Raw genomic sequence first — 22,962 nt, forward strand, 5'->3', positions numbered from 1 at the left:
GGCCCCCCCCCCCGGGCAGCTGCTTCCCTTTGAATTCAGGGCCTGTTTTCTGTTCTTGGGAGCGTCTCCTTCAGCTGTGGCCCCTCTCCTTCCCCCCCTTCCTCCTCTGCTAAGGAAGGACAGTTGGAGCACATTAATTTCTGGGAACTCGACCAAGAATTCCCTCCTCCAGAAACACACTCACACACTCACTCACACACACATCCCCCACAAACAAACAAATCCCGGCCCAAAAGCCTTAGCCCTTTGCTAGATAATGAGTGCTTTGGCCCCAGGTTCTGCTCCCTGCCCAGATGCCTCTCCCCTGAGCCGCTGCGGGGGCCCAGAGAGCTGGGGGGGAGGGGAGGAGAGCACTGGCAGCCCCGGCCCCTCTGCACCTTGGGCAGAGCTGAATCTGAACCTGCACCCAGCCGGCAGCTCCGCTTACAGGTGGTCCGGCAGCGCCGCCTATTGGCCATTTTTCTAAGAAGGTTGGAATCTCCTGTTCTGTCACCAGGAGCCTGGCTCACCTCCCTGCGGTTTTCCCCGGCAGTCCTGGCCTTGTGGCATGGCTCAGCTCACTCTCCAGTCTTTGGAGAGGGTCTTGGCCCCCCTTCCCACCCGCCCGAGGCCCAGATCTTCTTCGTCCCCTCAGAATCCTCTGCGTCCTGTCCAGAGGAGCTCAGGGCCCCCGGACACCCTGTTTGAACTGTTGTCTGTGGGCCCCCCATTTACTGGTCTTTGTGCCTCCCTCATGTTTCTGGGGTCTTGGATGTCACGGAGGATGATCAGCAAACATTGGTGGAGGGGGCAGTGAGGTGGCTCGGCAGGTAGAGCGCCAGGCCTGGAGACGGGAGGGCCCCTCTGGCCTCAGACACTTGCTAGCTGGGTGACCCTGGGCAGGTCCCTGAACCCCCATGGGAGTCCTTGCCCTTTGGACTCAGAATTGTTACCAAGACAGGAAGTGAGAGGAAACATGGACCATCAGGCCTCGTTCCCAGGCCCCCACCTTGAGGGAGGCCCCCCATTCTGGCCCTTGTTTCTCCTCTCTGCAGAGCCCCCCCAAAGATTTCTCGGGGTCAGATTCACTCATGTGAGGAAGATCATTTCCCGGACTAGCAGCAGCCGCTCCAATCGCACTGATTATTAATTGCAAATTATTACACCATGGAGAGATGGGAAGGGATACGCTAATTCAGGGCAGCATTAAAGTTTTAATTAGATTCACATTTGGGGGCTCTTACTGGGTTGCCTCTAATGAGCCCCCTTGAACGAGCAAGCCTTAATTTCCTGTTGGCCACCAGATTCTCCGGCCTAATTAATTAGGAGGTAACGAGTCCTGCTGTCCTTCGAACGTCTTCCTGCTCCCTGTTGCCTGCTGATGTGTTAGACACCCGTGGGAAGGAGCCCCCCGACCTCTGAGGATGCGGGGGGCTGGCACGTGGGGTATTTCTGCCCCCTTGCGCTGGGCCCGAGTATGGATCAGAGGTGCCAGCTGTGGCGGGTTCAGAGGGGAGTGAGGGGTGCTTCCTGCCCTCCAGGAGGTTCCAGTTTCATAGGGGATGGGGTACGTGGCTAAGACAGGCAGGGCCCGTGAGCTGGAGGCTAGAGGGCTTGGGGGGCTGAGTCCTGGCGCTGCCACATGCCTGTATCTGGCCACTGCACTCATCGTCCCCATTATGCAGGTCAGGAAACTGAGGCTAAGAGAGAGGTGAAGTGACTTACCTGGCGCTGCACAGCTAGGAAGTCTGAGACTGGGTCTGAACTCTGGCCTTCCTGACTCCGGCACTCTGACTCATTGACCATCTTGCTTGCCCTTAATGACGGGAGGCAATCTGGAAAGGCTGCATGTAGGAAGTGATTCCTGAGTGTGGCTTTGAGAAAAGCTAAGAATTCTGCAAGGTGGAGGAGGTGAGGGGGGAACACTGCCAGCATGGCAGGGATGAGGGGGGCCTGCAAAGACAAGGAGGGAGGAGGAGGGGGATGACAGGTCTGGAATGAGAATATGCAGGATGAGCCCCTTCCGCAGCCCTGAAGCGCAGGCCTTCCGGGTGCACGTCTTAATACAGTGCCTCGTCTGTAGGAAGCATAATAGAGTCAAGCCCAGAGATGGAAGGTCCTGGGTTCCAATCTGCCCTCAGACACTTCCTAGCTGGGTGGCCCTGGACAAGTCACTTAAGCCCCATTGTCCAGCCCTTACGTCTCTCCTGCCTTGGCACCAAAATCCAGTCTTGACTCTAGGACAGAAGGAAGGAGTTTTCGTCAAAACAACACAAAACGGAATAGACCCGTGTGCATGGTCTTGCCTGTGGCCCCAGCACCTAGCAGCCCCCTGACTTTGCCTTGGTCTCCTCTTCCATGAAATGGGCTAATACCGTTTGTCCTCCCGTGGCCTGAGCTTGCTACAGAATTCAGTAGAAAAGACATAGACAAAACGGTGGTTTCCACAATCTCTCTTATTGTATTTTTTCTCAGTTTCATGTAAACAAAATTGAACGTTGATTGAAAGACATTTTTGAATTTCCACTTCTGTCCTTCCTTCCCGCCCCTCCCTGCTCTTGAGAAGGCATGTGATTTGATAAAGATTATACACGGGCAGTCATGCAAAGCCTATTTCCATATCAGCCATGTTGCGAAAGAGAACACGGGCCAAAAAACAAAAAGGCCACCCAGGAAAGAGAAGCCGGCACAGAGGTGTGTGGGGGGCGGCTCCGCAGCCCCTGCGTCCTCTCCCTGCCTGCGGAGAGCCTTTCCCGGCCGGCCGGCCTGGGCCAGCCCATACACAGCTGCTCTTTGGAAGTCCTGCCTGCCGTGGCCCAAACAAAGCTCTTATTCTCACTCGTGCGCACTCGCGAGGCCTGGCTCTGGCCGGCCGGGCTCTCCTCCCCCTGGAGATTCCTCCACTCTTCCCAGGAGCCCAGCGTCCAGGCCAGCAGCTGGGGTGACATCAACCCCGTCAGGCCTGTGGTCAGTCCCTGCGCTTATCTCCCATCTGAGTCCCCCGATGACTCATAGGAAATGGTTAGCGGCTTCACTTCCTCATCCCTGGCAGGGGGCGGGGGTGGCGGCAGGGAGAGGGGCATCTCCGGGCTGCCCCGCAGCCAGACGCTCAGTGCCCGTCTCCCCTCTCGCCCCTGCAGCAACAGCTCGAAGAGGAAGCCGCCAAGCCCCCGGAGCCCGAGAAGCCCGTGTCTCCTCCGCCCATCGAGTCCAAGCACCGCAGCCTGGTCCAGATCATCTACGATGAGAACCGCGTAAGTGAGGCCGGACGCCCCGGCCCAGGGTCCTGTTCTCATTTTGGGGGGAGGAGGCGGAGAGGCTGGGTGTCCCCGAGTCCTGGGACAGGGGCTGGGGAGGCTCTCACCCTTCCACCCTCCCTGCTCCCATCCCCCTCAGCTGCTTTAATCCTGAGCCCGAGGCCTGGATGGGGCATCTAGAGACCATCTTCTCATGCCCGCCCTGCCATTCGCCGGCCCTTTCTTTGCCTGTAAAAATGAGGCCTTGAGACTAGAGGCCTTGGAGTTAGGAACACCGACAAAAATATCATTTTACCTCTCTGGGTTCCCTTTTCTCCTCTGTAAAATGGCAGGGGGCATCTGGACTCCTTAACACCCAAGATCTGTTCGGTCCTACATTTCCGGGCCTCGGATAGTCTCTGCAGCGTGGGGTGGCTTTACGAAGAGGCTGGCTGACAGTCGGCCTGGCTCTGTGTGTCCCTGGGCAGATCATTTCCCCGGGCCTCCATTTCCTCATCCATGATCCTTGAAGTTGGGCATCGTTTCATGGGACCTCAGAGGTCCCATGTGCTCAGCACCTGGCTTGGGGCCTCGGGGTCGGGGGAACTTCACGAATGTGCCAGGCTGAATCGGATTCCTGTCCTAGACAGCAGGCTCTGTGGAGCCCCCCTAAACCACTCGCATCCGTGATCTCATCTGATTGGATGAAATGACCGCGACTGGCTGTGCGGGATAGGCCCAGGAGGCCCATTTTCCAGTTGAGAGCACTCAGGGTGGTAGAGGACCCGTTTGGGGAATAGCAATGTTAATTTATGTTTATGATGCTCCCGAGATCCTAAAGGGACGTGGAGGTGTTCTCAGTATTAGAGCTGGCTCCAGGCCTCCTGGCCCCTTCTCCATCTTCCCAGGAGCCCTCTCTTGGCAGGGTTGGGGTGCTGCCTGGGGAAGGGCCATTGCAGGGGTCTGTCTGGTCACCGCCCCATCTCTAGTGGGCTTCTTCAGGGCTCGGGACATTTTTTTAGTATTTAAAAAATTTATTAAGCTTTTGCTTTCCCTTCCTTTAGTCCTTCCCTGCTGTATCCTAGGGGCAGGGGCAGGGGTGGGGGTTGGTTTATAAAAGAAGAACAAATGCCTTGTAACAAGTACTTGAGAAAAAGCACATTTCTTCATTATCCACATCTGAAAATGTGTATCTCATCCTGCATATTTGGTTCCTTCACTTTTCTGTCTGGAGGCAAGAAACATTGTCTGTCAGGGGTCCTTTGGATGGGGACGAATCTTTTTGTTCTTGTGCATTGTTAGTCTTTATGTTGTTGTTTTCTTGGTTCTGCTCCTTTCCTTCTGCATTGGTTCACAAGAGTCTTCCCAGGTTTCTCTGAATCTGCCCCCTTTGTCATTTCTTTCTGTTCCATTCCCCAATGGATGGGTACCCCATTAGTTTGCGTTTGTGGCCACCACAAAAAGAGCTGCCATAATTTATCTTTGCTTCTTTGTTTTTCTTTCTTTCTTTGATCTCTCTGGGACATAGGGGGTTAATCTATGTCTGAAAAGGGGAAGGGGGTGACAGTCCAATGACTTCTGGGGCATGGCTTCCAGAGTGTCTCCATCATTGGCCATTAAATGTGTCTGTTTTCTCAAAACCTTTCTAACATTCAGCATTTTTCTCAATGGGTAAAGGAGGAAGAGCATTTGAAATGGAAAATAAAAATACAAAAATTTAAAACTTCATCATTTCCTTTTTTTTTTGGATCAACATTGTTATTCTGATGGACGAAACTTGAAAAATGCTGTAATTTACATTTCTCTAATTGTTAGTAATTTAGAACATTTTTATATGGTTTTTGATAGCTTGGGCTTCTCTTCAGAACTGCTATTCATATCTTTTGACCAATTTGGGGAATGTCTCTTGTTCTTATACATTTGAATCAGTTCCTTGTATATCTTGGAAACTGTGAGGTGAATCAGTCCCAGCATTCCCCTCGTGACTTTTCCCAGACTGTCTCCCTTGCCTGGAATGCTTTCTCTCCCCTTCCCTTCCAGGTTTTCCTGGCTTCCTGGAAGATTCAGCTCTATTCCCCTTTTTGCAGATATCTAATCTATTCTACCCACTTTTCGAGGTAAAGAAACATTCTATGTGAAAGTTTTTTGAAAATCATAGATTATTACATAAACTATAAACTAGTATTAAAAGATCTTAGCCATGACAGTGTACTTGCTTCTTTTTTGTTTGTTTGTTTTAATTTTATCCCATGGTTACATGATTCTTGTCTCCCTCCCCTCTTTTCACCCCCCCCCCCCACTTGCTTCTAAGAAAACGCTTCCGATCCACCATTCATGTCTTTGCCTTTGAGGTTCTCTTCCGTGGGCCTATCTCAGTCGTCTTGTACACAGTCATGTCCATGTGGTTTTCCCCATTAGATTTTGCCTCTCTTAGCCCTTAGCACAGTACGTGCTTAAGCGATGGTTTTATGGCTGTCCAAGTACTGGGAACCAATGCTGAAACGATCCCCAATCCCAGAGAACTCGTATTCTAATAGGCGAGACCCCGGGGACATAGAAGGATGTGCTGAATAGAGAGAAAACGCAGCGGAACAGCCTCTGAGTCCCTTCTGGCTTAGACAGAAGCCTCGTACTTGCCCTGGGTTCCTTGTTTGTCATCTGTTTGTACCAGGGGAGTGTATGCCGTGGGGTCCCCATCGCCCCCCAGTTGGTCTCTGGGAAGAGGTTCCTTGGCTGTGGATCCTTCCTCTCTGTCGCTGAGATGGAATAGCAGAGCATAGGCCTCGAGGAGATGAAGGACCTGGCAAGGACCCGAGTTGGGGGTGGGAGCCAGTTAGTGGCCTCCATCCTTCAGAAAGGGGGCTCTTGGGGCCAGGAGGCGATACACCCACCAGGATCTGGATTTGGTGATCCATCTGGAAATCGCCCACTCCGGAAGGGGAAGGGGAGCTTGGTTAGTGACGGCAGCGGGAGAGCCTGGAGGCAGCCATGGGGTGCTGGGAACATCCTGTTTCCTTGACTGGATCTGCTCAGCTTTGGTATTTGTGTGCCCAGCACCCAGCCCGGAGCTTGGCACATCGCGGGCACTAAATGCATTACTGTTGGCCGAGGGTGGATTCACGCGCTTGTCTCGGCCGGCAGCGGGGCTGAAGAGCATCCTGGAGCAGTGAGCGGTGATGGTGCCTGGCGGGCTCTGGGGGAGGCCTTTTTGGGGCCGGGCCCACAGGCCCACCCTCTCTGGCTGTGCCAGGGGCCTCCCACTGTCCTGGACTCTGCACTCAGTCCCATGACCTCCGGATCGGTGCTGCCTCTCTCTTCGGCCAGGTTGTCAGCCTAGCCTCTGAAAAAGAGGCTGTCCTCCTCAGAAACGATCACTTAGCTCTAGGTTTCTATTTGGGAGTCATGGGAATCCCCACACCTCGTGGTTCTCGGCTAATATTGGGCTTGGCTCATCTTCCTCCCAGAGTCCTTGTCCTTGTGCGAATCTCTCCCCTTGCACAAATAACTGGCAGCATGTAGATAGAACTTAAAGTTTCAAAAAGCAATTTATAGGCTATTTCATTTGATTCTTACAGGGATCGTATAAGAGAGGGGCTGTTATTTTCCTTCTCATTTTATAGATGAATAAACTGAGGCAAAGCAGTTGACTTGTCTAGGGTTACACTGCTAGCAAATGCCTTTGGTAGGATTTGAATTCAGGTCTTCTTGAATTCATCTTCAGTACTTTACCCACTTTGTGTCATGATTCTCTTTGCAGGTAGTCAATAAATGCTCGCTGAGGGGAGCTGTAGGGAAAGGAATAAGCTTTTATAAAATACCTTCTGTGTGCCAGGCATTGTGCTGAGAATTTTTTAGAAATATTAGCTCATTTGAACCTCACAATTCTGGGTGCTATTATGATCCCCATTAAATAGTTGAGGAAATTGAGGCAGGCAGAGGGCAAATGGCTTGTCCAGGGTCACCCAGTTGGGTGTGTCAGAGGCAGGATTTGAACTCGAGCCTCCTTGATTCCAGGTGCGCTGCTCTCTCCTCAGTGTCTGTAGCAGTGGAGTCCTAGTCCTGGGTGGGTTTTGTTGAGGCTCTGAAGGACAGGAGTGGGTTGTGGGTGGGCAAGTGGCGGCAGGAGAGATGGAGAGGCTGCTGGAGGTCTGTTTGCCTTTCTCCCCTGAGTGTTCCACCTTGAATCCCATCCTAACCCCGGCAGGCTCTCAGGTCCCTGGGAATTGGGGGCTGAGGAGAGGAGCAGAGGGGGAGTCTCTGGGCTTACAGCACCATCTAGTGGATGCCTGGGGAAATTGGGGACCCCTCTTAGGGGCTCTCTCCCTCCTCACTTGTCACTCAGGGAGAAGGATGCTGAGAGGGCTGGTATTGGCAACGTGCCCGTGGGCATGGGGTGGCATCCCCTCCTGGTGTCCTCCTCAGTGGGCCTGCGCCATCTTGACCTTCCTGTTCTGATCATGCTGTTTTCCTCTCCATGAGCCAGTGAGAGGCATGAGGGAGTGTGTATGTGTGTGTGTGTGTGTGTGTGTGTAGGGCTCCTGTTGACCCCTTTTGTCGACTGTTTGGGGCTCTCTCCCCTGGGCTCCAGGCCCCTGGGCCCAGTCCATCCTTGGCCGAGCTGGCAAGGGAGCCCAAGCTCTCTTAGGCCGCTGGACCTTCCAAGGCACCTTGCTCAACAGAACCAGCTCTTTGGGTCCCAGTCACTGGGGAATGGCTGGAAGGATTCCAGAGAACCACCCTCCCTCTCATTTCAGATCCGCTTTCTCAAAATAGCTCTGAGTTTCCTCATCTCTGCTGAGTTCTTTCTTCTTCTTTTTTTTAAAGAATCGACTAAAAAAAGAAGTTGAGGGCTGGGGGCGGGGGGAGGGTGAGAATAGCATCTGATAGGGGCCTCCGAGGCAGCAGGGGGCACCTTCCTGGGTCAGGGCTTGAATGGGCAAGGACAAAGATAGGAGCCTCCCACCCTGCCACAGGCACTGTTCTGATCTTTTCTTCCCATTGGGCATGGAATTTCCAAGGCCTTTGAGGTCATGCGATCACAGAACTGCAGGATTTCAGATTTTCCTTGTCTATAAAATGAGGGGGCTGGGCAAGAGGCCTTTTTCAGGCCTGCATTTAGGTTTCTCTGAACCCCGTACAGTAGGAATTTTAAGGAGGGAGCAGGGGTAGGGGTGGAGAAGAATGGGGGGGGGGAGGGGGAGAGGAGTTGGCAGAAGCCCTCTGGAGCCTTCTTAAAATCATTTCCTTAAATGCATCCTGTAACACAGGATTATAAAAGAAGCCAATGATTTTCACATAAAGTTGGGCTTTTCTCTCCTCTCTGAGGGCATGAATGCCCTGAAATTTGTCCACAAGAATCTTGGGGGGCGGTCCTATGGATCCCAAATGAAGAACCCTTGCTTGGGGCGCCCCCTCTGTCTTTTGAGTTTTGGGCCGCACTAATTCTTAGGGAGATTTTCCTGACATTAAGCTGGAATCTGCTGCTTTCTGGTGCCTAGCAGAACAAGCCTGCAAGTTCTCTCCCCCGCACCCAGCCTTTCTGGTCTGCAGGAGCCCGGAGGTCTTTGCCCTAGAGTAGGAAGGATCCTCAGAGGCCACTAAGGTCCAATCCTCTATTTTACAGGAGAGGCCCAGGCAGGTCACGTGGCTCGAGGTCACATGGACGGTAAATAACAAAGGCAGCATCTAAACTCAGCACACGAAAATGATCATGCCGTCGTCACGAGGCTGATCTTCTGTTCTCTAGGCTCAGCCTCCAGGTCCCTTCAGAGGGCCTCCCGTGGCCTGGCCTCAAGGCCTTCTGCCACCCTGGTGGCCCCCAAGTTTATCGGGGGGGAGCCCAGAGGGCACATTCAGACCAAGGCAGGGTGTGATGGTGCTCTCGGCCTTCTGGGCTGTTGGTAGGTGCCCACCGTGTGCAGTGCTGTGCCGAGTGCCCAGGACACAAAGCCAAGCTGTCTCTGTGCCCACAGAGCTCACGGTCTAATGGGAGAGACGCCATGTGAACAAGACTCTTGCTGAGCCCATTTGGGGTCTTTCTGGCAGAGCTCCCCGGGGCGTTTGCCTTTCTTTCTCCAGCTCATTGTACAGGAGGGGAAGCAGGCAGATGGGTTCACTGTCCTGTCCAGAGTCATACGGCTACTGCCTGAGGCCACGTAGAACTTGGGTCTTTCTGCCCTTTGTCCACCTAGCCCACAAGCTGTGGGCGGGATTCGTTGGAGAGGGTCGTTCCTATGCCCAGGAAGGCTCCTTCCCCATCCCCAGGGGGATCAGCAGGCACCCTGCAGGAGGGGGGACTGACCAAAGCCCCGAGCTGGAGATGAGCAAAGAGAATTTCTGCAGGGGAGCCAGGGTCTTGCATGACGACGAGCAGGGGGCAGCCCCCCAATTGTGGAGTACAGCAGAGGGAGGGGATAGCCTAGGAAAGGAGGAAGGGGCCGCATCCCTCTGGGTTTCACCAGCCAGACAGGTTTTCAGGCATGAGCCTGGAGCTGACAGAGCCACTGCAGTTCGTTGAAGAGATGAGGGACCTTCAGGAAAGGCCTTATCAGCCTAGCGGGAGGAGGGCTGGGAGCAGGAGAGGCCTGACTGCAGGCCTGAAGGCTGTCCTGGCCCAGGGAGAGAAGGAAGGAGGACTGGCTGGGGGACCCTTGCTCCAAGGCCTCTCTGGTCCGCTTTATCAGAGCCATCTCTCTGCTGATCTCTTGCTCCCCGGGCCCGGCCGCCCCAGCTTCCTCCTGGGATGCTCGCCAGCTACCTTTCCCCTCATTATCTCTGCAGGCCTCCCCCACTGCTCCTCATTGAGAGGCCTTTCAGCCTCCTTCCCCCAGCCTGGCCCCAGGCCCCGGCTCTGCTTCCTCCATGCATCCCTGCCCTGGACGACTCTCACTGGCACCCCCACTTCTCTGGAAGTGACAGAACGAGGCGGGGGCGGGAGAGTGTCTCCCTGCTGAGAATACTGGGGACAGGATAAGGTCACGGTATCCGGCTTAGCTAGGCTCACTGCAGCGAGGAATGTTCCTCACTCGGTCATCCCCCGGCTCTCCCTGCAGAAGCAATTCCAAGCCTTGGGACACTGATGGCTGTGTGGGAGTAGGAGCCTGCAAGACCTGGGTTCAAATCCTGGCTCAGACACTCACTAACCATATAATCTTGGGGTAGTTATGTTACCCCTGCCTGCCTCAATTTACTCATCTGTGAAATGAATGGATTGGACTTTAGGGCTCCCAGCATCCCTCTGATCCTGTGGCCTTCTCTTTTCTGCCCTCCCATTTCTTTTGCTACCCTGCTGGCTGAAGCTCTTTCCTTGCGTTTTCCTCAGCCAACGGAGGCCGTTTCTTCTGGGTGCCTTCCCTTCTCTGATGCCACTCTCTGCCTTCTCCACCATCTGCCCCAGCCCCCCTCTGCCCTGCTGGCCACATCAGCTTCCTGGGTTTTTTTGCCACTAAGCTGATGTCTCCTGGGCTTACCATCAGTCTAGACTCCTCACCCCACATCAACGGTCACTTCCCAGCTCTTGTCTTTCCTACCATTATGGTGTCGCCATCTTCTGACCCCTTCCTCGTCCCCCTGGCCCAGGTGACCGCTACAGCTTTCTGGTTGGTCTCTGCCTCAGCCCTCGCGTCTCCATCCCATCTGGACGATGGGCTGCTCCAAGACTCAGGACTCCTGCTCCTTCGAGGATAAAAGCCGTCCTTCCTAGTGCAGACGGCCTGTCCCCAGGCTGTCTTTGCAGCTCCACGGCCATGGCTGCGCCTTCTCCCCTCTGCTGTCAAGCCTTTCCTTCTGTTCCTTGTATGGGACTCGCCATCTCCCAGCACCAGGTCGTTGCAGTTTCCATTGCCCGTGCCTGCAGTGCCCTCCCTCCCGCCTCTGCCTCCTGGGATTTCTCTTTTCCTTAAAGACCCAATTCAAGCTCCCTCTTCCAGGACAGCTTTTCTGATTCCCTTAACAGCCACTATCTCCCCATCCCTCTCTTATTTTGGCTGGCTTTGGGTTTTTTAAAATTTAATTTATTGATAATATTTATTAAAGGCTTACAAATCCTTATTGGCTGCCATAGTAGAATGGGCCTCCTTGTGCGTATGAACAGGGTTTATCCGTTATGTGTTGATCTCCAGCTCCTAACAGGATATGGGGTAACCTGGGATTGGTAAATGTTTGTGGATGGATCGTTGCTTTCCTGGGCCTCCTTGGTGACGTTCAGTGTTGGGCAGAGTTCCCTAGCTGTGGCCTGAAGCTGGGCAGACCCCAGCAGGGCCCTTCCGGCCTCCTTGGGACAGGCTTTCTCCTCGGGGGGGGGGGGGGTCAGATGGAATTCTCTGCCTTGGCTGCCCTGGGCAGCGTTGACTTGTTTTGGGCTCTGAGTTGGCTCGGACTCCCAGGACTCTTCTCATGAGCGGCTGCTATTTTTAAAGTGGATTCCCCGTGGCGTGGCCAGAGCCACACATCCTGTCCTCCCGTGGCAGGCCTTGTTTCTTCATCACCTCTGTGCTGGGGGGCATTTACGTTCCCTTTAGACTGATGGGCATTTCGGCTCTGTGGCTCCAAGGTTTCCCTCTTCTCCATTCCAGTCAAGCAGCAAAGCATTTGGGTTTCTGGGTTTGTGTTAAAGAAATGGGTCTGGAGGCAGGCGTTTTTGTGCCAAACCAAACCTGCCTCAGGCACCCCAACAGCTGGCCAGAGGGCCCCCCTCCCCCCAGCCCTCCGCACCTTCTTGTCAGAGACAAGAGCAGCTTGAGTAAGGCAGGCCCAGGGGTTCTGGGGAGGAAGCCCTCCCTCAGGGGGAGCCCCTCGCTGCCCACCCCGGGGCTTTCTGTCTCTGCCCCGCTTCCTGTGGCAGGGTCCTCCCCCCGTTTAGCCGCTGAGCTCTGGGTTTTGGTTCTCGGAGATGGAGAGGAGGCAGAGAATCTCACAGTGACGGTGCGTTCCCCGTCTGTTTTCAGTCCCGAAGGCTTCAGTCGGGTTGCAGCAGGGCCCGGGTCACATTTCATCTCCTGATGCTCTGAGAACGTTTGTGCCCACGTGGCCTTGCCCGGGTCGGGGCGCAGGCCCCGGGGCCAGGACGCTGCAGGCTCAGCTGCTCCTGACATCGGGCATCATAGCGCAGGAGCCGGAAGGCTCTCGGAGGCCATCTAGTCCAGCCCTTTCATTTTATAAATGAAGAAACTGGGCCACACAGTGCTACCTACCTTGGCCAAGGCATGCCTCGAGCAGGATTTGAACCTGGGTCTTTCGAGGTCCGCAGTGGTTTTCTTTGCCTCTGGGCCTCCCTGCCTTGGTGCGTAACTGTGAGGCAATCTCTTCACTGTTTCTCTGTGAAAGCAGAATTACAAGGCTCCTGCTGGGGCTCAGATCCATCCTGGCATGTCAGGGGCTTCTCCCACGTAAAGAGCCCCAGACACAGCTCTTATGCCCCCCCCAGCACGGGCACTTTGCGTGTATCGCCCACAATTTCCTCAGCCATGAAGCCAGAGCGTCAGACTGATTAACGTACACGAGCCCCGGCCCGGCGCGGCAGTCTCTGACGGAGGTTGTCTTAAAGAAGAAGGAAGGCGCATGAGGTTCTGGGCCTGGAGACCTGCAGCCTCCCTCCGCTGGCTTTAGAGCCGGGGCCTTCCTATCGTACCCCGTCCTCTGATATCAGACCCCGCAGGAGTCGGACGTTCAACCACCGCTTACTGGCGGGCTCCTGCCGCCAGTCCTGGGGGTGCTCGTGGCCCACCATAAGGGCAGATGTGGCGGAGGGAAAAGAAGTTGGCATGCTTCATCTGTACGATTGAAGGGAGACAAGTATAGAAGGAAGGGAGGAAGGAAAAAACATGTAATATATAATCATAAATCATAATTATGTATTTGATATCCTTTTGTATAATTTACAAGTTTAAAATAGTAAACACTTAAATGAGCATCTACTATGTGCCAGGTATTGTACTGAGCACCTCACAGACAACATCTCGTTTAATCCCCACAACAGCCCCAGGAGGTAGATGCTATTCTTACTCCCATTGTACAGTTGGGGAAACAGAGTCAGACAGCTGCCAAGTGTCTGAGGCTGGATTGGAACTCCAGGCCCCGGCCTCCCCTGCAGCCGCGTCTGACACTGTCTTCTGAGTGAGGAGGGCGCGGGTTCCCGGCCTCCCTCTGGCTCCTGTTGTCTGGGTGGCCCTGGGAAAATCACTTCGTTTCTGCATGCCCCGGCCCTGGCAGGAGCCTCTTTTTGTCTGTCCTCGTCATCACAAGGGACATTCGGTGGGAGAGATGATTGCTCTCGACAGTCAGCCCTGGGAGTGCTGGGAGGAGGCCCCCCAAAAACAGGAAAGGCAGCCTGGTCCGGGGCGGGCCCGGCTACTCTGCCTCCCCAAGCTGCTCCCGGGGGGTCTGAGGCCACAGTCCTCATTCTGTTTAGAGGGAAAGGGGCTGCTCACGGCCCCCCAGGCACAAGTGGAGGAGTCCCCTGTACAGCCCCGATCTCCTGCTTTGATTTAACCCACATCCCGCCCCACCAAGGACCTGCTGTTCTTTTTTTACAGATGAGGAAACTGAGGTTCTGAGGGGAAGTAGCTAGCTGTGGTGGCCAGATCTTGGGCCCTAGATCTGTCCAGGCCCAGGTGCTTTCTCATCGCCTCAGCCATGAGGGGGTCTGCTCCCCCTGTGGGACGGCTGGGGAGTTTGGGGCTCCCCCCGGCCAGTCCGTAAGCCCCTTGGGAGCCAGAATAGTGTGGGGCTTTCCTTGGTGTCGTGTGTCCAGGCGGGCACTCTTTCTAGCTTGCCCTGTAGGTGGTCACTGAATGGCTCTGGATTGGTGATGGGGTCCATTATTTCATGGTAATTGCCTCCCTTTGCAATCCTAAATCTTATTTTCTGCTTCACCAGATTGACTGCCCAGGGGGTCTCAGATGCAGAAAAGGTTAAGACCTCCTACTTTGGGAGGTCCAAATGCTTGGTGGTGGGAGACGGGGCGCTGGGCTGGCTGGGCCCTTGGGGTCTCCAGGGCTCCCACTTTTAGGTCACAGAGTTTCTGGAAAGAGGCAGCCACTAGGCATCTGCTGAGAAAAATGGCTGTGGGTGGAGAAAGCCAGCAGACCACTGGACAGCTGCTTAGGTTGAATGTTCTGAGATGTCCCTCGGAGGCAGGGGAACCCCGATCCTCTCTCCTCCATTCTGCCGTGCCTCCTGGCTCCCGGCACACGCACTAGTCCAGGCACATGGGGTGCAGGCCAAGGAGCTTGAGGGCTAGTGTGCCCTCTCCCATCTGAGAAGGCGTTCCCGCAGCAGGATTCCCCCGTAGGCAGGTGGCTGCCCTCCAGGGAACCCCCTGACACGAAGGCTCCTTTGACCATTGCCCTTCTGTCCTCCGGGCCCAGCCGCCCAAGGCTCGCCCTGCTGCCTGGGGACAGCCTTTGACATGCTTCCTCCAGCTTCTGCAGGCCGAGCATCCCCAGTCATTCAGGCCATTCTCCAAAAGGCTCCCTTGGAGTTTTAGGGCAGAAGCTGAGCCTTCCCTTCCTAGGGCCCGCCTCGGTGCCTCTTACCACAGACCAAGATGGCTCCATGGCAGCAGAGTCAGCCAGGCCCCTACATCCCTCCCCATCTCCCTCCTGACGATTTTCTGTCCACGGTCAGCCTCCTGAAGGTCCTTCCGTAAAGCATCTTCCCCAGGCAGCCGGGTGGCCCCGTGGATACAGCACTGGCTCTGGGGTTGAGAACGCTCATCTTCCCGGGTTCCGGTCTGGCCTCAGACGCTTCCTAGCTGGGTGACCCTGGCCAAGTCACTTCACTCTGCTTGCTCCTGTTTCCTCACCTGTCAGATGAGCTGGAGAAGGACAGGGCCAAAGTATCTGCCACGAAAAGCAAAAGGGGGTCATGAGGAGTCGGCTCTAACGGAAATGTCTGAGCAACAAACAAATAATAAATGCTCTTTGGGTGATTCCGTGCTTGCCCCCGATCCTAGCTTCTGCAGAAATACAGAGGAGGGCGCCATTTCCCCTGTAACGGCTCTGGGCACCTCTCCTGCCTCCCCCATTCTTGCCCTCGTGCTCTTAGCTTGGTGTCCAGCCTGCCAAGAACGTTAGGGATTTTGGGGCACGAATAATCTGTTGGGTTTGTTTCCAGACCTGACGGGGGAGAAGGAAGTACCTAGAGATCAGCCAGTACTAAGTGGGGGGGTGGGGGGTGGCGCTACCTGTGGGGCCCACCTCTGGGCCTGCTTGGCTGCAGCTAGTGATGGCCGATCATCCTGGAACGCCCATTTGGAGCCAGGCCCGGCAGGCTTGGAAGGGCCAGGCGGAGGGCTTTGTCTGTGTTCGCCGGGGGCCCACGGTGGAGGGCAGGGCAGGGCTCTAGGGGTCTGCCGCTGCTGAAGCAGTTACCGTGGTGACGGAGGAGGGCAGAGGCTCGAGGCTCCTGCACTAGTGGTCCAGACAGGAGGTGATGGAGACCTGGGCTCAGAGGGGGAAGGTGGCGCTGACCAGATCTCGCCACTGATTGGGCTTGGGAGGTGGTCAGGGAGGGGGAAGATCCGGGGTGCTGCGATGGTGAGCCAGAGTGACCTGAGGGAGGGAGTCACCATGGACTGACCCCATCCCTTCCTGGCGCTCCCAGCCACAGACTGACTGGCCACTGGCTGACCCCAATCTCATTTCTAACCTGGCCAGAGACTGGCCTAGACCTTGGTCTCTCACTATTCCCCGTTCTCCTGTCCTGCTCACAGATTGACCCCTCCTCCAAATGGAATCATTGATTGGGCCCAAGAACTGAGTTCAAATCCTGCTTGAGACACTTCCTGGCCATGTGACTGGTGAAGTTATTCAGTTGGTTCATCTGTAAAATGGGGATAATAATGACATTATCTTACCAGGGTTGTTGTTCGTACTTTGTGAAATAATGTATGTGGAGCACTTTACAAGCCCTAAAGCAGTACCTAAATGGAAGCTGCTGTTTCCTTATTCATTCTCTCATTTACTTATTTCTGTTGACTCATGTTCAGTGTTCTCCAGTCCTTCCCTCCCTTCTTAAGCCTTTCAGTAAGTTGATGATCCGTGGCACCGGTCGCACCCCCTCCTACCCTGCCACTCCGAGGTGGAGGATATCCTAGCCTGCCTGATCCTGAGCCCCTCGCCCTTGGCCCTCCATCTTCTCCCTGCCCCCCTCCCCAGGACTGACCCCTAACCTGGTCACCGAGCGAGCCCCAGTCCTGAAGGTGCCGACTGTGTCCGAGCTCTCGGCCCAGAGAGGACTGCTTCCTTGCTTCCCGGAGGGGTGGGGGGCCAGCTTTCTCGTCTCCTCTCTTCAGCAGCCCCCCAAGTTACCCCCATCCTCTGTCATTCATGGCAACCCCTCCCCCATTACTCTGTATTCTTGTACACAATCATATGGTGCCTATTGTTTCCCCAAGACAATGGAAACCCCTTGAGAGCTGAGGCGGTTCCATTTTTGTCTGGGTAAGCCGAGGGCCTGGCGCAGCACCTGGCTCACTCCCGGCTTGTGGAATGAAGGGACAGGAAGCATCGAATGTCGTGTTCAGTTTGGCCTTTCTGGGGGTGCTACGGAGATGCAAGGGGGGGTAGAGAGTGGCTGGGCACCCTCGTGGCTGCAGCTGGCCCTTCATCCCCCCGGCTGCCCTCTTTTTCTGAGGAAGTACCATCATTTGTGGTCTGTCCATGTGCCCGAGGTGGGCACTCCTTGTACCTCGTTAGTGCCAGGCTGAACCTGCGGGGCTCTGGGCGCCAAATGCCAAGAAGGCCCCTGGCCCCTGCCCTGCTCCTCTCCCCGAGGATTGTCCCCCCTGCTGGCAGGGGCTCCTTCTTTCCATGCCCATTGGCGGTCTCCGGCTCTGGCTGCTCTCACCCAGGAGCCCGGGGTGGGTGGGGGTACCCAAGGGCGGCTTAGAAAGACTCTCAGAGAGAGCCCAGGAGCCCCAGGAAGGGCGTCTGTCTGTCCCCCCAGCACTGAGGCCATTGCAGAACACACAAGAGAGAAGCGGGTCAGGGCGGGCCGAGCCCCTCAGGGAGCCGGGAGGGAAGGGCTTCCCCTCCCGGTGCTGGGCCTGAGCTAGGCCGTGCCGCTGCCCGTCCCCCCGGCCCGTGCGATGGCCGTTCTAGGCCTGCTGACTGATGTGCCTGTCTTCTCCCTTCCGCAGAAGAAAGCCGAAGCCGCGCACAGGATCCTGGAAGGTCTAGGCCCCCAAGTGGAGCTGGTAAGCAGGGGGGCAACGGGGGGGGGGGGCGCATTGCTAGAGCAAGGCTCCCCGTGCAGGGGTGGGAGCGAGGGCTCCGGTCCCTTCGCGCTGGGTCTTTCCTCCTTGTCTTGGGTCCGAGGGAACTGGATGCCCTGGGAAGGAGCACTTGGGCCTAGAAGAGCCTGTGCATGGGGACAGTTCAGGTCACTCAACTGCTCTCAGTCAGAGGCTGGACTGGAACCCAGGCCCTCAAGACTCCCATTCCTGACATGGTGGGGCCCTAGTACGGGGTGCTCCTGATGATCCTCTCCAGTCTAGCTCAGAGAGATGGGGCTCTCCAGGGGTGTGGGGGGACCTGTTTATTTTGTGCCTCGGATCTCCCGCCTGCTCTGACCCTGGAGGGACTCTGGCAGGGGCTGACCCCAGCCTGCTGGGCCATCACCCGTCCTCCTCTCTGGGGGAGCTGCCGCCTCTTAGACGTGATCTTGGAGTTCTTGGGGTGTCACCCTCCTTGCAGGGGGAGGGAAGGAGCTGCCCATCCCTCTCCTCCATTTGCCACAAACAAACAAATACTTGGCTTTCTTGTAAATGAACACAGCCCGTGGGAGGCAGCCTGTTCTCCAGAGCATTAAAGAGGAGGAAGAAGACCCGGAGAGGCCTGCAAGCCCCAGCCCTTAGTCTTACAGATGGGGAGACTGAGGCAGGGGCCGCACCTCACTCGTAGCCACTGAGGTAGCAAGGGTCTGAGATGGGATTCAAACCCAGGTTCCGTGCTCCAAACCCAAGCCCCTTCCACCTCTGCATTGTTATGACTTTCTCACAGCTGGACCCCGTCTCCTCACGCCCGGGGTGGGCAGCCCCACTCCTGTGCCGCGTTTGGGGAAGAAGCCGGAGGCTTTTGAGGGAACAAACTGGGGAAACTAAGGATGAGGGCGCAGCAGGGGGATGAATTCAGGAGAGTTTCCTGAACCGGGTGGAGCCCAGTGAAATAAGTGGGAACTTCAGGAAGCAGGACACCCGCCAGGAAATGTCTCTTCCAGCCCCTTACGAGACGGCCTGCTCGAGGCAACCAGACGGGGTCTCTGGGGCAGTGACCAGGAAGGGCAGGGAGGGAAACAGCCTCTGGAGGCTGGGAGCGAGGAGGCAAGATGGGCAGAGGATAGGGAGAGAGAGAAGGATGGAGGGTGTGGAGAGGCAGAGAGGGCAGAGATGAAGGGATGAAGGAGGGGAGAGACAGACAGACAGAAAGGATGGAGGGCACAGAGAGGGGAGAGGTGAAGGGATGAAGGAGGGGGAGAAATGGGAGAGACAGACAGAGAGAGAAGCGGGGGGAGGTGAAGGGATATAACGGTGGGGAGGGGGCCAGAGAGTGGCACCCAGAGACAGCGCATGCCAACGGCTCAGGGGTGTCTCTGCTCTCTGATTCCTTTGGGTCACTCGGTTTCCTTCCTCCTGGGCGGCGCTATGTGGGGAATGCCGCGTCCCCAGAGGGTCGAGCCCGCCGCTCTTGGGGCCGTAGGTGTCCTCCTGTGGGGGCTCCCTGCATTTCCATTCCGCCTGTCCTCTGCACGGGCTCTCTGCCCTTCCTCAGGCCCTTCCTCCCTCCTCTGCTGTCTGGTTGTGGAAGCCGTTGGCCCCGGCTGCCTGTGAGGGAGGGTTCTGGGCCATCGAGCCCGTCCGCCATGTTTTACGTTGGCTAGAGTGAATGAGGGGGTGAGGGTGGAAATGCGCTCTTCACAGCCGGGGTTACAGATCCAGGAGGCCAGACAGCCCCTGCCCTCGGAGGGCTTCCCTGCTGCTCGGGGCTTAGGGGACTCGTGGCCGGGGCCCCGAGGCGTGGGCCTGGGCTTGACTGTGGACACTGCCCAGGGTAGTAAGTAAAGGCCCTGAAGGCTGTGATTTGAACCCAGGGCCATTCCGGCCCCCAATCTAGCCTGTTTTCCACTGTGCCTTGTTGTCTTTCCAAGGGGGTTGGCCCCGATGACTCCTTGGCCTCTTCCTCCCTCTCAGAGGCTCCTGGGGCCCGAAGCAAAGGCCCAATTCTGGCAGCAGTGCCGGTGGTAGTCAGGCCACGTAGGGACAGAGTAGAGGCTCAGTGGCCAGAGGGCCAGGGTTCAATCTCTGACTTGGGCACTTAATAGTTGTTTGAACCTGGGCAAATTGGCCTCAGTTTTCCTGTCACTAAAATGGGGATGATTAGAGCTCTTGCCTCCCAGGCTAGGAGAATTGGGTTGAAATCTCAGCTCTGGCCTTGCTAGCCTCTGAGCCTCCTGTGTAACACAGAGCTGGGCAGCTGGCCCTGGGCTCCCTCTCCCAGGCCCTTGGACACCTTCTGTAACCTGGGATGTAAGTGACTGTCCCAGGGTGACACAGTCAGTGTGTACCTGAGGAGGTTAGCTGGCTCCCCTCTGTGAAATGGGGTTGGGACCTTCTCCCCAGCTATCTACAGGCTCATCAGGCAGGAGGACCCCGATGTCTTAGTGTGTGGTGGGGGGAGGAAGCAGCTGCTGTGTCGTCCTCATCCCCCCCCGAGCCCCGTGACCTGCTGAGTCTGTCAGAGCGCAGGTCACGAGGAGCCTGGCTGCTGCGGGCGGCCCCTGCTGTGTGGCCCTGGGGATGGCTCGGCTGCTTTTGGCGGGCCCATTTTGTGGAGGAGACAAGTGAGGCAGAGAGGCCGCGCCTGACTTAGACCCGGCACGATGGGCCGCTGGCTCTGCATGTTCCAGTCACGTGGGTGGCCCGGAGGATGGCGTGCCTGCGGTCAGGCCACTGCTGGGCTGGCCGGAGGGGGCAGGGTCTGGATGTGGGGGAGACGCGGCAGGCCCCTCTTGTCTCCGCGAGCCCGGGCCGCTCCGTGTGTGGGTACAGATTGTCTCCCCAGAAGGGAAGGGATGTGCATTTATTAAGCACCTTCTGAATGTATGATCCCATCGGATTCCCTCTCAGATGAGAACCTCGTCCTCGCTACAAGGGAAGGGGACGCTTTCCTGTTGTAGTTCTGGTGTCTGGCACGGTGTGTGGCCCATGCGGGGGGGGTGAATAAGTGCTCGTGCATTTAGAGGCTGCAGCTAGGTGAAGTGAGCCCTCACTTTGGAATTTGGGGGAGCTGCTGACCTATCCTGGCTGGGTGACCCTAGATGACTCATTGCAACTCTCTGCATTGATTAAGCACCTGCTGTGTACAGGCCTCTGTCCGTAGGTGAACTGGTTCCTGGGCCACTGAGGGTGGAGGGAGTTTCCTGTGTGTTAGGCTCTGGCCCGGGAAGGTTTGCAGAGTGCCGCTCCCGGGGTCCCTGGGGGACCGTCCAGCCCGGTCCTAGGGAAGGAGTGACCAGCTTGAGCCGCTAATGACCAGACAGACAAGCAGACAGAGTTGTGTGTATGCACGTATGTGCTTCCCCTGCGCACCCACGGACGCAGCCACGGGGAGGCAAGGCGGGTCTGGGCCCCCTCTGGGTGTCTGGCACGCAGGGGGTGCTCAATAAGAGGCGTCCGCCCCCTCGAGGCTCGTGAACCTGCTTCCCGCATCATCATCTCGGCCAGTGTAGACGGAGGACGTGCTGGGGCTGAACCCAGGCCCGCCTTTTGAGGGTCTCCTGCCAGCCCTCCTACCGCTTTCTCCTCCCATGCCACACGTCGGGGTCCCCTGAGCTTCCCCCGCTGCCCTGCCACATTCTGGCTCCCTTCGGGGCCCCGCGGGCACCCCCTCAGTCTCTCCTCCTTGAGATCTCCCGGCCAGCCCGGCCTCCTTTGGTAGGAGGGCAAGCCGCGGGTACAGGGCTGACTGTGTGTAAGGCCAGGGTGGGTGAGTCTGGGAAGGCTTCCTGATGGAGGAGGAGGAAAGGAAGAGGCTAGAACAGAGGGGGGGGAGGCAGGAGCCCCCAGGCCTGGCGCCGTCCCCGCCCTCAGCTCTGCCCCAGCACAAAGCCAGGACTTAGTGAGTGTGTGCGGCCGGTGGGCAGCCCCCGAGGCCTCGGGGTCAGCGGCCGCCTCTCTGCTGAGGGCCCGGCACAAGGCCTGCCGTGTTTTCCAGAGGGCGAGGCCGTCCTGGGGCCTGGACTGCATGCTCGGCCCCAGGGCCGGGGGTCTCGGGGGGCCTCGCCCGCTCCTCCTTGACCGTCGTCTTGTCTCCTCTCTCGCAGCCGCTGTACAACCAGCCCTCGGACACCAGGCAGTATCATGAGAACATTAAAATGTGAGTATCTGGTGCCTCTGAAGCGCGCCGCCGGGCCGGGCCTGGGCTGGCCAGGGAGAGCGGGAGCCGGGCAGCGGGGAGGCCTCACACACAGGCCTGGATCGACGGACGAGAAGGGGTCAGAGCCAGGCCCTCCGGCCCATTCCCGCCTTCTGACAGGCGGGGACACTGAGGCAGCAGCGGGGGAACGAAGTGGAAACAGCGGGCTTTGGGCCGGCGGCTTGCCAGGGAGCTAAGCTAAGCCTCCTCACGCTCTGCGTGGCCCGCTGACTGGGCACGGCCAACAGAGCGGCCATTTCCTCCCTCCTGGCCGGCGGGGACGGGGATGGACGGGACCTGCTGTGGGTCCTGTCCAGGGTGTGGACGAGTCCTGGTGGCCGGGAGGAGAGGCCGCTGCAGCAGGGATTTCTGGGCGATCCCTTCTCTGTCGTGGAGGCCGCCAGTTGGAAGGCCGGAAGCCCCGGGTTCAAGCCCTGTGCTAGCCACGTGACCTCGGGTGGGCGTTCAGGACCCCCCCAGCCCCGCAGGGAGCTCCCGGCACACCAACAGCTTCTGGCCCAGAGGCCCGAGAGACGAGGTGGGCGTAGTGGGTAGGGCCTGCCCCGTGTGCCCGCGCTCTCCAGAGGAGCCGCGGCCGAGCTGGTCCACGTGCCGGGCCTCCCTGTGCTTGAGAGCTCCGTGGGTGCCCGGCGTGGGCGGGATGGAGGAGAAGAGGGGCGCTCATCGCCGAGGCTCTGCACCCCGGCCCGGGCCCGGCCTCGTGCTGGCCACACGGCCCTCCTCTTCTGCCTGAGGGCCCTTGGACGCCCGAAGGGGACACGAGCCAGACTTCCCTCTGCCCTGCCCTCCTCCGGGAGTCGGAGGCACTTGTTGGGGGAGGGCTGCCTCCTCTTCATGCCCACCCCGTGGGGCCCTCCCCTGCCCCAGGACACGTCGCCAGGACGATGCCTGTGGAGTGTGTCCGGAGGTGCTGGGAGCAGGGCCCAGGGGTGGCCAGGAGGGCCCAGAAGCAGCTTTTGTTGCTCCCCCTCTGTGCCAGGTTGGAGAGTAGTGCCAGGAGGGCCCCCCAGACTCCTCCAGGCCCACCCCCTCTTTGACAGAGGAGGAGACTGAGATCCAGAGAAGTGTAGACTTGACCACGGTCATTGGGGTCACTTGGGAAATGGGAGAACCAGGCCAGCAGGCAGGAGTGGGGCATGTTGTGTGGGAGGAAGAAATGCCGCCCTGGTGCCCTTTCCTAGCTCTGAAGCTGGAAGGGCCTTCTAGGCCACCTAGCCCAGACCCTTCCTCTTTTCAGATGTAGAAACTGAGGCCCAGAGAGATCCTGGGCCGTAGGAGCAGACATCTAGGACTGGACGTTCCTCCTGGATTGT

The 22,962-nt window shown here is 57.3% G+C and overlaps 1 protein-coding gene across 1 annotated transcript in view; it reads left to right on the forward strand.

Moving 5' to 3' along the window:
* NCOR2 (nuclear receptor corepressor 2) overlaps positions 1 to 22,962 on the forward strand; it is a 210,691-nt gene that overhangs the window by 48,401 nt on the left and 139,328 nt on the right. The window contains exons 7-11 of the mRNA XM_044685401.1: positions 3,120 to 3,233; positions 17,356 to 17,412; positions 21,537 to 21,589; positions 21,877 to 22,085; positions 22,215 to 22,556. Of these exons, the coding sequence (XP_044541336.1) occupies positions 3,120 to 3,233; positions 17,356 to 17,412; positions 21,537 to 21,589; positions 21,877 to 22,085; positions 22,215 to 22,556 (775 nt within the window). The remainder of the gene's footprint in view (positions 1 to 3,119; positions 3,234 to 17,355; positions 17,413 to 21,536; positions 21,590 to 21,876; positions 22,086 to 22,214; positions 22,557 to 22,962) is intronic.

Source organism: Gracilinanus agilis, chromosome 1 (genome assembly GCF_016433145.1).
Source record: "Gracilinanus agilis isolate LMUSP501 chromosome 1, AgileGrace, whole genome shotgun sequence".
In the NCBI taxonomy this organism is placed as follows: Eukaryota; Metazoa; Chordata; class Mammalia; order Didelphimorphia; family Didelphidae; genus Gracilinanus; species Gracilinanus agilis.